Raw genomic sequence first — 15,677 nt, forward strand, 5'->3', positions numbered from 1 at the left:
TCCAAGTAAGTCACGGTTCTGTTAATGCGGTTTACCGGCAGAAATAAATACAGAAAGGCTTCTATCTATATGCATGCAGCATCACTGAAATGCAGCCACTTCTCTAATGGATGGCAGCACACAATCTGCTTAAGAGGGAAGACAAGGGCCTTATTTTTTTTACAATGTATTCTGTTTGAATTAGACCCCTGAAGTCAGAAGGACACACTTCTGTTTTATTGTTTGAATTGTGTTTTCAGGTTTTTTGCATGAAAGTAAAGTTAATCATTGTTATACTTGCTGACTGCGTGTAAGCAAATATTTTAGTAGGACGCAAGGTGAAACTGGAAATATCGTTAATGGATCTGAGTGAGCAGAACTGCTCTTTGCAACAATCAAATTCAGCTTTGGACCTTGACTGTCAGACTTAATTTTTTTTTTTACCTGAATGCAGGTCAAAGGTGGTCCTGCACTGGTGAGGCTTCAGCTGGAGTACCGTGTCTGGCTTTGGGCACCACACATTAGGAGATGTGGACAAACTGGAGAGAGTCTAGAGGGGAGCAACAAAAATGATAAAAGGTTTAGAAAACCTGACCTAGGAGGAAAGGTTTAAAAAAACAGGGTCTGCTTAGTCTCGAGAAAAGAAGACTGATAATATAAGAACCTAAGAGCTGCCATACTGGGTCATAATGGTCCATCTTGCCCAGTATCCTGTCTCCAGCAGTGGCCCATGCCAAAGCTTCAGGGGGAGTGTACAGAACAGGGCAAGTATGTAGTGTTTCCTCCCAACAGTCAGAGGTTTAGGGTCGCCCCGAGCATGGGGTTGTGTCTCTGCCAATCTTGGCCAATAGCCATTGATAGACTGATCTTCCAGGAATTTGTCCAGTTCATTTTTGAACCCAGTGATGCTCTTGGCTGTCACAAGATTCCATGGCAGTGAGTTCCACAGGTTAACTTGGGATTTTGTGTGAAAAAGTACTTCCTCTTGTTTATATTAAACCTGCTATTAATTTCATCAGGTGACCCCCCATTTTTTTCTATTGCGTGAAAGAGAAAATAAAACATCTGTATTCACTTTTTTCCACACCATTCATGATTTTATAGACCTCTGTCATGTCCCCTCTCATTCATCTCTTTTCTAAGCTGAACAACCCTAATCTTTTTAGTCTCTCCTCATATGGAAACCGTTCCATACCTTTGATGATCTATGTTGCCCTTCTCTGAAACTTTTCCAGTTCCACTATGTCCTTTTTGAGATGGGGTTACCAGAACGGGACACAATATACAAGGTGTGGACATATCATGGATTTACATAGTGGCATTATGATATTTTCTATCCCTTTCCTAATGGTTCCTAACATTTTGTTAGTCTTTTTGACCACTGCTGTGCATCCGAGGTGAAGTTTTCAAAGAAGTATCCATGCTGACTCCAGGATCTCTTTCTTGCGTGGTAATAGCTAATTTAGAACCCATTACTGATTATGTATAGTTGGGATTATTTTTTTCCAATGTGCATTATTTTACACTTATCACCGTTGAAGTTCACCTGCCATTTTGTTGCTGAGTCACCCAGTTTTAGAAAGTTCCCCTGTAACTACTCGCAGTCAGCTTTGGACTTAACTATCTTGAATAATTTTGTATCGTCTGCAAACTTTGCCACTTCCCTGTTCACCCCCTTTTCCAGATCGTTCATGAATATGTTGAACGGCACAGGTTCAGGTATAGATCCTTGGGGTCGGGGGCACTGTTCATGTCTCTCCATTAGGAAAACTGACCATTTATTCCTATCTTTCAACTAGTTACTGATCTGTGAGAGGACCTTCCCTCTTATCCCAATGTGGACAGATTGGAGAGAGTCCAGCGGAGGGCAATGAAAATTATTAGGGGGCTCTAATAGATTGGTGAGGCAGGACTTCCCTTTACAAGAGGCGTGTTGACCCTTTCCCAACCAAGCGTGTTTATGTGTGTCTGATAATTCTGTTCTTTACTATAGTTTCCACCAATTTGACGGGGGACCTGACAACAGTCTTCAAATATGTTAACAGCTGTAATAAAGAGGACAATAATCAATTGTTCTCCATGTCCACTGAAGGTCGGATAAGTAGTAAAGGGCTTAATCTGCAGCAAGATTTAGGTTAAATATTAGGAAAAACTTTCTAACGGCAAGGATCGTTAAGTACAGGAATAGGCTTCCAAAGGAGGTTGGGGAATTCCTGTCACTGGTGGGGTTTAAGAACAGCTTAGACAAACACCTGTCAGGGATGGTCTAGCGAAACGTGGTCCTGCCTCAGCGTGGGGGAATGGACTAGGTCTCATCTAGCGCTACATGTCTGTGATTCTATCCTGACAGTCCTGGTTCCTCGTCAGGTCACCAACATCTTCTCTAGGTAGTTTTATAAATCCTCCTAGTTCATGCACTGCTCCAGGATCACTAAACTTCCAGGCTCTCCATTCAAATCTGCCCCATAAAGTTAAAGAAAAGAGGCAGAAGTTCCGTCTCTCAATTTCCCCTGCTACATGATTTAAAGAGTCCAATATTGGATTCCCTATCATGTTTACCACTTTTTGCCTTGCATTTCTATGCAGTATGCTCATCTCTTGCACTATGATCAATCCCTAAATGGTTAATTAACTAGTTACTCTGAATATGGTGTGAATCGGTTTTTACACACGCACAGGTCTTATGCCAAGGCAACAATAAATTACATTTTCAGAAGATTGTTACATAGGATTATAGTTATTCTTTTTCTGGACAATAGGTATGTGCCAGAACAACCAAGTGGAGATATTGTTATTAAAACCCTCCATGAATTTAAAAATCAAGTTTCAAATTTACCAAAGACAAATTTCAGGACCAAATATTCAGCCTGTAGGCAAAACAAAACAAAAAATAACCAATGCACACATACGCCTGGGCACATTTTGCAGATGAACATGAAAAATGCTGTTAGCGAGTGTTAATTTACACCTGCAAAATTAATTAGGACAAATGGATTTTGTGGGACAAATTATAATCCTTATGTGCAAGTGTTCAGATTGGGGTTCTGGCACAGGTCTGGACCTGCCAATGCTTGCCGAGTGTTATGCACATATAAGGAGGTGTAAGGCGGTCATGGCTATCCCTCCATCCATCTGGGAGGGAGGCCATGCCCCCTCACTGCAAGTCCTCTGAACAAGCACAATTCAGGGGGGGAATTAGCATGGGGTTCTCTGCCACTCGGCGGGGTAATCCAGAGCTGAGTCTAGGGGCCTGGTCCTCCAACTGGACAGGGCACCAAACAGTTAGGGGGCTCTAGCATACAGTCAAGGCAGAGCAGGAGTGTCCACAAGCCCTGGGCCTCTGGCAGGGCGAAGCAGCAAGCAGTTAGGTGGCCCTGGCCGGTATTCAGGACAGAGCAGCTAAGGAATCTGTTAGCCCAGGCCCTCGAACAGGGCAGGCAGCAAAGTCAGGAAGCCGAGGCCTGTACTCGGGACAGCGCAGTAACCAGTCTATTCGCCCAGGCCTTCAAACAGGGCGGGGCAGCAAACAGTCAGGGGTCCTAGCTCTGGTGGAACACTGACAAACGCAGACTTCTTGGCCTGTGGTGGGGTGGCAGGGGTTAGGGGGATGCGGGCCCACCCAACTCCACTGCCTCCCAGCCCAGGTCAGCGGGGAAATCCAGCCGCAACACGCTGGCTGGCTGTCAGTCAGTAACACAGCCGAACTATATTCAGCTCCCCATGGCTACTTCCTACACTCCTGTTTGAGCGGGGGTACCTGGGTCCCGGGGTCGTCGTCCATCTCACTGGGATAAATGGCTAATGGCAACCCCAGTAGTGGGTGAGAGATGTCCTTCTCCGCCAACAGCTCCTCTCTGACTGAGCTGGAGAGCTGGCCTTTTATATTTCTGGTTCCTGTCCCGCCCCTCTGCTTCCGGCGGTGCGGGCGTTGGTGTCCCGGCTCTGCCCACCGGGGGGGCTTGCGGCTGTCCCTCCGTTTGTCTCCGAGAGAGGCCACACCCGCTCGCTACAGGAGGTTAGAAGGAGACTCATCCAAAAATTTGGCCCTAGATGTAAGCCGGGAATGGCTTTTATGGCAGTCTTACATTCACACTATATATGGAAAATATTAAAGGCTGTTAAAATTTGAACACCGTTACTGTAGGTGTGTGCTTCCACAGGTGCAGGAAAGACCTTCTCACTTACCCAGCAAATATATTCATTAATCCTCAGCTGTGCCAAAAGCAATGAAGAATCCAGCTAAACAACCAGAGTAAGAATCAAAATCATGAGAATTAAACAGTCAGGCATATTTTCATTTTGGACCGGGGTGTACTAGGCAACAAGTTGGTGGCCGCAAGAAAGCAAGTGGAGTGGAGAAAATCTTGGTAAAGCTGCTTTGTACATGGGTAAGAAATTGGAGATTCAAATAACACAGGGTCCAAGTGAAAGCATGGGTAAAAAGCCCCTGCTCTCTCATCAGATCTGTTATGTTGCTTATGTTCCTGCCTCTGGGAGATGAAAATGCCATGGGCTGGGCAAGGAAAAGCCTGTGCTTAGATGCTATAGACACCTATCACTTTAAAAGAAAAAAATCTCATATGTAAATCCTTTAGAAGTATCATACTGGTCCTGTGTGCCCGAAGAGAATGGGCATCTTACCCAGACGTAATACAGCCTTCTTTCTACTGGAGCCACATGCTGGCTTTGTTAGAATAATCACATTATGGCAAAACTGTTTTAAAATCAGAATAAAGAATAACATATGTATTTCTAAACAACTGAAATGTTGCTGTGAATTATATAACTAAAGCAGTTGATCTATTTGAGACAAAGGTTTCGTTTATATTAAGTATACAAGTGATACAGTTTCATTATTTAACAAATGCTATTATTTGTTTTACAGTAGCACCTAGGGGTCAACCAAAAACGGGGCCCTGCACCAGTGTGTCACATGCTATATGAACAGTAATACAGTTGCTGGCCAGAAGAACTGACAATCAAAATTTAGTTAGGGACCTGCTTTGTCATGTTAATATTTCAGTCTCTCTTGCTTACTTTAGCTATTTTCTTTGTTTTGTATCTTTCGATTGCCTATATTCTTTAGCGTGACAAATGGAAAACTTCACTACAACTTTACCAGTCTGGATAACTTGATGGATCTTCTCTGGAAAAACAAACTCATTCCAGGTAAGGACAGCTTTTTCCTGGTCCGTTAAACATGTTGGATCAAATGTACAATCATCAGACTAAACAGCTTTTGCCAGAGCAGATGTTGGTCCAAAATTAGTTCGCTTCTACTTACACTTGACTCCCATTAATGTAAATGGAAATTCTGCACACAGAACACTGGGAATAATGTAAAGCAGCACATTAGGGCTTTACTGGTACGTGCTTTGGCATTAATCTGAGACTCTGAACTGGAAGCTGTGATTAACTCTCCTCGCTGAAATACGCTCAAGAAGAGACCAAAGAGGACACGTTCCTAAACTCATCTTGCTTTCACTACCCATATACAACTATACACACCTCCAGTACCTCTGAGTCACCCTCCAGTTCATAAGCTGAGATGGTAACTCCTAATACTGTTGATTTCATTGACAAGCAATGAGTTTGAACGACCTCAAGACCAAAGTAACTATTTGTGTGGAATTAGTGTGTGGCCTCAGGAAAGGTAGCCCATTTAATGTAACTAATTTCCTGTGTCTTGTGTAGTTTCAGATTCTTAAGTGTCAATAAGACTCAATGACTTCCTTAGCTAATCAAAAATAAACCAGTTCATGAAAATGGGGAGTTAGACTTCTTGTGTTTATTTAAGGATTTGAATTGATGGGAAGCCCTTCAGGATACTTTACAGATTTTGAAGACAAAAAACAGGTTATAAGATGGAGGAGCCTAATTGCACTTCTGGCCAAGAGATACATAGGTGAGTTATTAAATAATCATTGTTTAATCATCAGTCCTTTATTCTTCCAAAGTTCTGTGGTTTATACTTGATTTCAGGATGCATAGTAGCAATTGGGTAAATGGGAGAGGTTTGAGTGGGTTTATATAAGCCAGGGATCGGCAACGTTCGGCACGCGTCTCGCCAGGGTAAGCACCCTGGCGGGCCGGGCCAGTTTTATTTACCTGTTGATGTGGCAGGTTCGGCCGATCGCCGCCCCCACTGGCCGCGGTTCGCCGTCCCGGGCCAATGGGGGCGGCGTGAAACCGCGGCCAGCACATCGCTCGCCCGCGCCGCTTCTCGCCGCCCCCATTGGCCCGGGATGGCGAACCGCGGCCAGTGGGGGCCGCGATCGGCCGAACCTGCCGCATCAGCAGGTAAATAAAACTGGCCCAGCCCGCCAGGGTGTTTACCCTGGCGAGCCGCGTGCCGAACGTTGCCGACCCCTGGTTTAAGCAATACTAATTCTTGAACTCAATTTTGGAAAAAGCTTCCTAAAAGGCTGAGAGACTGAAACCACTTGAAACAAGTCATGGAGCTCAGTACTTTTAAGTTTCTTGCCCATTGAGTGAGGAGTTCTAATTGAGGCTGAGAATTATCTGCCCAGTTCCACTTCTTGTCTTTTTTTAGTTTCATTTTCACCACTCAACATTAGACAATACAACACTCAAAACAACAAATACAGTGTGTAGCCCAATAAAAAATTAGGCTAAGCCAAACTATGTAGGCTGAAATCATGAGGGAGGTGGTAGAATCTCCTTAGAGGTTTTTAAGATTAGGCTTGACAAAGCTGGGATGATTTAGTTGGTGTTGGTCCTGTTTTGAGCAGGGGGTTGGACTAGATGACCTCCTGAGGTCCCTTCCAACCCTGATATTCTATGAGTCTATGAGGATTAGCACTTCCACAGTGCTGTTCAACCACAGCTAAAAGCCCCGTACAAATAATGAACCTCTTAAGTCTCTCACATCCCTGGGAAATAGATAAAATAAATACCATTACCCCCATTTTCCAGATGGGTAAACTGAGGTACGGACAAGTTAAGTGACATGCCCAGGGTCACACCGGAAGTCAATGACCATGTCAGGAATGAGAACTGAAGAAGGGATGGATTTTGAAGACTGACCAAAAAGTGACATGATTTAGCAAAGTCCTGGTCAGGAGAGAAGAAGAGGGGCATCAAAGAGAACAAGGCTGCAAGTGTGGCTGTAGTTTATAGCAATTAGATAGCAAGTCTTTGAATAATTCATGGCCTTTAGCAGCCCTCTCTGTCTTTGCTTCGGAAGCTACCAGAGCTGTGCCAGGGCAGCCATGTGTTTATAGGTAGGAAGGCATTGCATGTTGTACATATGTAATGAACATTATCATTTGGATCCCACCATAGCCTTACGCTGGTTGTGTAAAGGGCAAGATAGACAACAGTGGTGGACAGGAAGAAAGCTGATGTTGATAGCCACAGAGAATGAGTGAAAGAGAAGCTACTTTTTAGTCACAGAGGATCAAATTCAGCCATTTGACCCAGGCATACCACGGCCATTGAAATCCATGGGAGCGGCACAGGCACCTCAAAGGGCAGAATTTAATCCACTATGTTTGGAAGGCGGCGGGTTGGTCCTGAGCTCTGTCCCTGAAGTGATGAATTATTCGTTACCACATGGAAGCGTACCGGGCAGTAATGAAAGGTAGTTTCATCTGCAGATAGATATGGATTGGAACATGTTGCCAAATGGAATTTTGAAACTTGGAACGAGCCAGATCACCATGACTTCGATAATGTGTCAATGAGTGTCAAAGGTAAGTTTGTTTCTTTTCACCTTGATTTAATTCGTGTGGGGGTGGAGTAGGGTAGGGACAGGTGGGTGATAAATAATAGGATATATACATGTATATTCTGTTTTATAAGGGATTGGCCCTGGGTGTGATCCACATAACTTCCATTAATAGCATTCCTGCCCTGAATTTCATGAAGTCTCAGGTTAGACTTTAACATGTGAGAAAACAGAAATGAGGGTGGGGAATGGGGAGAAAGGGTGACGCCAATACAATCATGTTTTTCACTGTTTGGTTATAAAGTAAAGTTGTGCTCTGAAGTTTTTTTTCTGCTTTAAAGCCGTGTGTTTTAATAGCTGTGTACCTTGGTAGCTTGCCCAGGCAAAATCCTTTAAAGGAGTTTCCTGTTGCTGAGACTGTGAAACCAAGGGAGGGGATTTCGAGACCCCTGTTGTGATCGATAATGGAGAGAGGAAGTGGAAAAAGGTGGCTTCAAACACATTTTATACTTTCTAATTGCTCACAGCCTGCTGTAGCAATATGAGGACCGTCCGTACTCTTCGGTAACTTGAATCGAGACATCGTTATAATTTTAAGCTGTAACCATGTACTGTATACGTAATTGCTCTGACTCTAGGGTTTCTCAATTATTACGACGCATGCTCAGAAGGGTTAAGAGAAGCTAGTTCTTTACTGAAATTTGGAGGCCCAGGAGATTCTTTCCATCCATTCCCAAAGTCGCCCATCTGCTGGAGTCTTCTACATCACTGCTACAATGGAACCAACTTCTTCACTGGAGCGACTGGTGTGAGGTTGGACTACATAGCCCTACATAAGAAGGTCAGTTCAAGGCTTTTAGCTGTTTAATAAAGAAAAGTGTACAGGAGAGTATTTCTTAATCCAATTTATTGCTAAGGTTGACTGTTTATGAAGTTCACTTTCAGAATTCTGCTCTGCCTGTACTGGGGTACATAACCATTACAATTCCAGAGGGCCTTTTAAAGTTGTTCTAACAGACAAACTTCCTTCCAAGCGGAATGCTTCCATATCTAGTCTCCACCTGAAAACAACTTTTCTGCTACTTTCACATGCGGAGAGTGGGGGGAAATATACAATTTTCCCCTATAAAACAATAGTCTTGACCGCTTGTCAACAGTTCTAGTGCCTGAGCAGATAGGGTAGAAATGTTAAATTTGACAGGCAAGTTGAGCAAGATGATATCTTTTATTGGACCAACTTCTGTTGGTGAGAGAGACAAGCTTTGGAGCCACGCAGAGCTCTTCTTCAGTTCCAATAAAAGATATTACCTCACTCACTTTGCCTCTCTAATAGCGTGGGACCGACACAGCTACAACACCGCACACAAATCTGACAGGGACATACGTGCTTGTGCTCTGTCTTTCATAGCAGAGGTTCTCAAACTGGCGTCCGGGCCCTCCTGAGGGGGCACAGAATGTATTCGGGGGCAGGGGGAGTGTGAGAAGCTTTAGGGAAAAAAACCTCACTGCACACATTTTACCCACAGCCATGAATAATTAGCAACGCTGACTCCTCCAGCCATACCAGGTCCTTAGATGGTGCTGTGCATTTTGGTGGATTTCTGTTAAGCTTGCCTAGCATTATACAAAGTCGGTGCCATCTGCACGTTAATCCGTTTGCTATGTCGCAGTGGGCATATTTAATGGTAAACGAATAGACCCCAATCGCAGTTTTGCTTTTGTTCTTATTACAATGAATCGTTGGCTCTGTTTGAATCAATGTTTCACTGTTTTTAATATTTAGTGAGAGTTGCATGTTGATTTTTTTTAATCGATATATGTACTTGGGGGGGGGGCCCAAGAAACTACTACAGACACAAAGATGGGAGGCCTAATCAAATAAACTTGAGAACCACTGTTCAGAGTACCGTACATGACACTTTGCTTCCTCACTTTGCATGAATGGGATGCCTGTTGTTACAGGGAGCTGGAAGTTCTCTTCACATCTTAGAGCAGGAAACAGAAGCAATGGAGCAAATTCAGAAGTTGTTCCCAAATTTCACCTCGGTTCCTGTATACAATGATGAAGCAGACCCACTCGTTGGATGGTCAGTTCCACAAACGTGGAGAGCTGATGTGACCTATGCAGCCATGGTGGTGAAGGTAACTCAACGCTCACTTAGTGTCCTCACCTAATAAGCTAATCTGCAGAGCAAGTGTGTTGCCAAAAGAATGTTTTATTAGGTTTCTGAATGGACTTCAGGAAAAAATTACAAGCCAAATCCTGAGGTTTGAATGCTCTCACACCAGGGTGTCAGGTGCTTTAACTTCACAGCTTTAGCGAATTCATCTTCCCTTTCCCGAGTGTCCCTGTAGAAAACAGCCCTATGAAAACTCCTCCTCCTATGAGAACTGGAGAATGTGCTGGGGACACTGTTACCGTGAATCCTTCTGCAGGATTGGCTAAACTCACTTTCCCTCATTCCCTGTAATAGGCTCGCCATTATCTTCTTGTGGTGCATTATACACCCACAACTACAAAAATCACCCTTTCCCAGAAAGCCCTAAGCACCACTACTGTCCTCCTTGACCGCTTAATGCAGTAGTTCTTGGACTTTGGGTGAGGTCTCTGCACGGAGGGCTGACATGACCTCATTACTACTTCCTGCACCAAGGGGCAGGCCATGCAATGGGCATATGGCCCTGAGTTAGGGGGGCAGTGCAGAACTACGTAACCATGGAGGCAACTGTAATGCTGGGGAAGAGACCACTTCCTCATGGGAGCATGCCAGTTGTACCAACCTGTGAATGTTCCCTGTGGTATCTGCTGAACCGTACCCTTGCAGTTGGAGAGGAGATGGGAGCAATTAGATGGATCTTCTAAGTCCCTGGAAAGCCCATGGGAGTATTGACCCGAAAAATCGACTGGGTTTGCACATTGGATGTGCACAAACCTCTAAGTGTGAGCTGGCGCATCTCGTTTCTCAAATACTTCCTGTCTGTGGTATACTTGTGATGGACAGAAACAAGCTTTCAGGCTTACACAGAGCCCTGCTTCAGGTCTGGGAAAGGTTGTTTAGCATAAGTAGTTAACACATGTTTCAATCTGTTCCACCCTGCATTTAGCAGTGTCACTGAGTACCTTGCCCAGACCTGAAGAAGAGCTCTGTGTCAGCTCAAAAGCTTGTCTCTCTCACCAACAGAAGTTGGGCCACGAAAAGATACTGGACCAACACGGCTATGACTACACTGTATACTTGTGATAGCTTTATCACTGCTTATGTCACACCATTTTTAGCTGACTCTTTCAAGAAAGCGAGTCTCCTCTCAGGCCCTTCACTGGCTCCTTATTATTACCCCGCAAAAAATTTAAACATTTGGGGGTTTTGCCTGCAGAACCCTTCACGTTTCTGCTCTGGCCTACGCTTTTGATCTGTCTCCTTGTTGCATTGTTGGACATTTTACAGAGGAATAAAAGGGGCATGCCCAAGGTCACTCAGCAAGGAATTGGAACTGGGGCCAAAGCCTGCACTTTGTTACATCGGTGTAAATCCAAAGCAACTCCACCGGGGTCAGTGGAGTTATTTAGTACTGTTCGAGTGTAAGCCCAGAGCGCTAGTCCAATACTTTGACCATAAGGCTACCTCTTGTATTGCAATTAATAGCATACATGGTCCATTAATGAATGATCCTCATCATGTCCCAATGATTCTAATTGGTGCAACAGTAAGGGCAAAACGCTGCTAAGTTCTTATACATGAAGTACAATGGGGTCACTAATGAAACATTACTTTGACAGAAAATGTGGATGGAAATCATATCTCTAATGAGAGCTCTTTACATAAGTACTAAAGGTGACAGGGAATAGCCAGCATGGATTTGTAAAGAACAAATCGTGTCAAACCAATCTGATAGCTTCTTTGATGGGATAACGAGTCTTGTGGATAAGGGAGAAGCTGTGGATGTGGTATACCTAGACTTTAATAAGGCATTTGATACGGTCTCGCATGATATTCTTATCGATAAACTAGGCAAATACAATTTAGATGGGGCTACTATAAGGTGGGTGCATAACTGGCTGGATAACCGTACTTAGAGAATTGTTATTAATGGTTCCCAATCCTGCTGGAAAGGCATAACAAGTGGGGTTCCGCAGGGGTCTGTTTTGGGACCGGCTCTGTTCAATATCTTCATTAACGACTTAGATATTGGCATAGAAAGTACGCTTATTAAGTTTGCAGATGATACCAAACTGGGAGGGATTGCAACTGCTTTGGAGGACAGGTCATAATTCAAAATGATCTGGACAAATTGGAGAAATGGTCTGAGGTAAACAGGATGAAGTTTAACAAAGACAAATGCAAAGTGCTCCACTTAGGAAGAAAAAATCAGTTTCACACATACAGAATGGGAAGAGACTGTCTAGGAAGGAGTACGGCAGAAAGGGATCTAGGGGTTATAGTGGACCACAAGCTAAATATGAGTCAACAGTGTGATGCTGTTGCAAAAAAAAGCAAACATGATTCTGGGATGTATTAACAGGTGTGTTGTGAGCAAGACACGAGAAGTCATTCTTCCGCTCTACTCTGCGCTGGTTAGGCCTCAGCTGGAGTATTGTGTCCAGTTCTGGGCACCGCATTTCAAGAAAGATGTGGAGAAATTGGAGAGGGTCCAGAGAAGAGCAACAAGAATGATTAAAGGTCTTGAGAACATGACCTATGAAGGAAGGCTGAAAGAATTGGGTTTGTTTAGTTTGGAAAAGAGAAGACTGAGAGGGGACATGATAGCAGTTTTCAGGTATCTAAAAGGGTGTCATAAGGAGGCGGGAGAAAACTTGTTCACCTTAGCCTCTAAGGATAGAACAAGAAGCAATGGGCTTAAACTGCAGCAAGGGAGGTTTAGGTTGGACATTAGGAAAAAGATCCTAACTGTCAGTGTGGTTAAACAATGGAATAAATTGCCGAGGGAGGTTGTGGAATCTCCATCTCTGGAGATATTTAAGAGTAGGTTAGATAAATGTATATCAGGGATGGTCTAGACAGTATTTGGTCCTGCCATGCGGGCAGGGGACTGGACTCGATGACCTCTCAAGGTCCCTTCCAGTACTAGAATCTATGAATCTGTGAAAACCACGCTAATAATTCCATCCTCTGGACACTTAAGACTTCACTTCCTGAGGAAATGTGTGTCCACCTTCACTATTAATAAAGAGTTTCTCAGGGATGTTGTGAAGTTTCCAGATTTTCCAAAAGGACTGCAGAACTCTCTTCAGAAATCTAGTAGAGCTATCTCCATTGACTGTAATCCCAGTGTCCAGCTAACATGGCTTGAGCCCCTTCACTGCCTGCTTACGCAGCGTGTCTAGAACTCTTCCTTTGTGCAGCGCTTGGCATTCTCACAGAGAACCCGCTGCTCCCCGTGCATTCTCACGGGTAGGGTTAATCCTTCACATCTGAGTCAACGCACTGCCGCAATCCTACTGATGCCCTGATGTTAGCCAACCTGAGAGCTTATGTGAACTAAAGCCACTCTGAGATGATCTTCATGAATTTTGAAGCCAAAATGTTGTATGCTTTTGCTTTCATTGCCTGTACAGATCTTCATCCTGCACACACGGGTGGCAGCGTAGGGATGAAACTAGTTCTGTAGCTTCACTACAGTATCCAAATGAAGCAAGGGTGCTCTACTCCGCTGTTTTCAGCGGGTAAACAAATGCACAGAAATGAGTTAAAGTGGCCCCAGGCAGAAGCAGCCCATCATGTAGAACTGCCACAGGATCACGTATGCTGACTATGCAGTTCAACAAAAATAAGACCGTTGGTTTTAAAATAGGATTCTATTCGTTAGAGTGTCAGCAAGAAGTGGTTTTTCCCCAGCATGACGGCCAGTTTTCCCCATTACTTTACAGGTAATCATCCAACATCAAAACCTGCTCATTTCCAAAGCCAACAACACTATCAACTACACTTTGCTGAGTAACGACAATGCCTTCATGAACTACCATCCGCATTACTTCACCCAGAGAACGCTGACTGCCCGATTTCAGATGAACAACACAAAGCCACCTCATGTCCAGATGGTGAGGAAGCCTGGGCTGACCGTAATGGGATTGCTGGCACTGCTAGGTATGGTAAATGTTTGTTTTAAGTGCCAGTCCCCAGTCACATGCAAGTTACGTGCTTAAAATCTATCAACAGGTCATCTACTCCATCTTCCTGCTAACGCGGGGTTATTCCCTCCTCCACATTTACTAGCAGTTTGTCCAGTCCAGTTGGATGTGTCACAAGGAATGGCGCTTCCACCCCTCCCCCTGGGAGATTAACAGTCTTGGTGTCAGACTGTTTTCCTGACAGTCTGTTATCCCTCAAAATCGGGGTGGCCGACCTGTGGCTCTGGAGCCACACGCGGCTCTTCAGAAGTTAATCTGCGGCTCCTTGTATAGGCACCGACTCCGGGGCTGGAGCTACAGGTGCCAACTTTCCAATGCGCCGGGGGGTGCTCCCTGCTCAACCCCTGGCTCTGCCCCAGGCCCTGCCCCCACTCCATCCCTTCCCGCCCCCTTCTCTGAGCCTGCCGTGCCCTTGCTCCTCCCCCTCCCCCCCAGAGCCTCCTGCACGCCACGAAACAGCTGATCAGAAGGGAGGGGGAGGCGCTGATCGGTGGGGCAGCCAGTGGGCAGGAGGCGCTGGGAGCATGGGGGGGGAGTTGGTGGAGGGGGCTGCTGACGTATTACTGTGGCTCTTTGGCAATGTACATTGGTAAATTCTGGCTCCTTCTCAGGCTCAGGCTCACCACCCCTGCTCTAAATTGATCCTATTGCTTCTATTTATACCCCCGTATGCCACCTCGGTCAGTACCTTTCCTTTTATATTTGTGGACTGGTATCCTCTCGGGCCAGGTCCATTCAAGCTATATTTCTCTTTAATAAGCTCTCCGGCCTCTCAATTCGTCTGAGCTCCTGCCAAGGTGTTAATCTAGGCCCTGATTCTCTTAAACACACGCTTAAGTCTTATTGACTTAAAACTGTTATTAGGCATTGTGACAAAGTTCCTCCTCTATCTTGGTGGGTCTTACGCTTATTGGCGGATTTTCTTGCCTCAGAGATTCACCATGTAGGTTGGGGAACAGCCCAGAGACCTTCCCCTCTGGAAGAACCCTCAATCCAGGTCAGTTGGGAGGTTTGGGGGGAACCCGGGCCCACCCTCTACTCCGGGTTTCAGCCCAGGGCCCTGTGGACTGTAGCTGTCTATAGTGCCTCCTGTAACAGCTGCATGACAGCTACAACTCCCTGGGCTACTTCCCCATGGCCTCCTCCAAACACCTTCCTTAGTCTCACCACAGGCCCTTCCTCCTGGTGTGTGATCACGCTTGTGCTCCTCAGTCCTCCAGCAGCGCACCCTCTGACTCTCAGCTCCTTGCGCCTCTTGCTCCCAGCTCCTCACACTCCCACCACAAACTGAAGTGAGCTCCTTTTTAAAACCCAGGTGCCCTGATTAGCCTGCCTGCCTTAACTGGTTCTAGCAGGTTCCTGATTACGCTAGTGCAGCCCCTGCTCTGGTCACTCAGGGAACAGAAAACTACTCATCCAGTGACCAGTATATTTTCCCTCTACCAGACTCCTGTACCCCACTGGTCTGGGTCTGTCACACATCCCTCCCCCCTGCTCAACGCCAAGGGATTGGGCAGCTTGGGACGCCAGACAGTGCACACGTGACAAGCCATCAGCGTTGCCATGACGGCTCCCTGCTCTGTGTTGCACATGGAACTGGAAAGGTTGGAGGGATAAGAACCATCTGGTCACCCTTGTGTTCTTCTCCTTGTTCCGCTGCGTCCATTGAAGAGGGGCATGGTCGGTCACGAGGACAAATCTGTGCCCGAGCAGGTAGTAGCGCAATGTTTCCATGGCCCATTTTACAGCGAGGCATTCTCTCTCCACCACTGCATATTTTTGTTCCCTTGGAAGGAGTTTCCGACTGAGGTATAGAATTGGGTGTTCCTCCTCCCCGACCATCTGTGATAGAACGGCCCC

At 45.4% G+C, this 15,677-nt stretch overlaps 2 protein-coding genes across 4 annotated transcripts in view; one reads left to right on the top strand and one right to left on the bottom strand.

Moving 5' to 3' along the window:
- IDUA (alpha-L-iduronidase) overlaps positions 1–15,677 on the top strand; it is a 73,271-nt gene that overhangs the window by 40,036 nt on the left and 17,558 nt on the right. For all 3 annotated transcript variants that reach the window (XM_065549790.1, XM_065549791.1, XM_042845372.2), the window contains 6 exons: positions 5,066–5,148; positions 5,777–5,884; positions 7,599–7,694; positions 8,308–8,510; positions 9,632–9,811; positions 13,557–13,773. In XM_065549790.1, the coding sequence (XP_065405862.1) occupies positions 5,066–5,148; positions 5,777–5,884; positions 7,599–7,694; positions 8,308–8,510; positions 9,632–9,811; positions 13,557–13,773 (887 nt within the window). The remainder of the gene's footprint in view (positions 1–5,065; positions 5,149–5,776; positions 5,885–7,598; positions 7,695–8,307; positions 8,511–9,631; positions 9,812–13,556; positions 13,774–15,677) is intronic.
- The window catches only part of SLC26A1 (solute carrier family 26 member 1), a 63,481-nt gene that overhangs the window by 31,895 nt on the left and 15,909 nt on the right, over positions 1–15,677 (bottom strand). The window contains exon 2 of the mRNA XM_024110767.3: positions 424–529. The gene's annotated coding sequence lies outside the window, so the exon portion shown is untranslated. The remainder of the gene's footprint in view (positions 1–423; positions 530–15,677) is intronic.

This window comes from Chrysemys picta, chromosome 6 (assembly GCF_011386835.1).
Source record: "Chrysemys picta bellii isolate R12L10 chromosome 6, ASM1138683v2, whole genome shotgun sequence".
NCBI lineage: Eukaryota > Metazoa > Chordata > Testudines > Emydidae > Chrysemys > Chrysemys picta.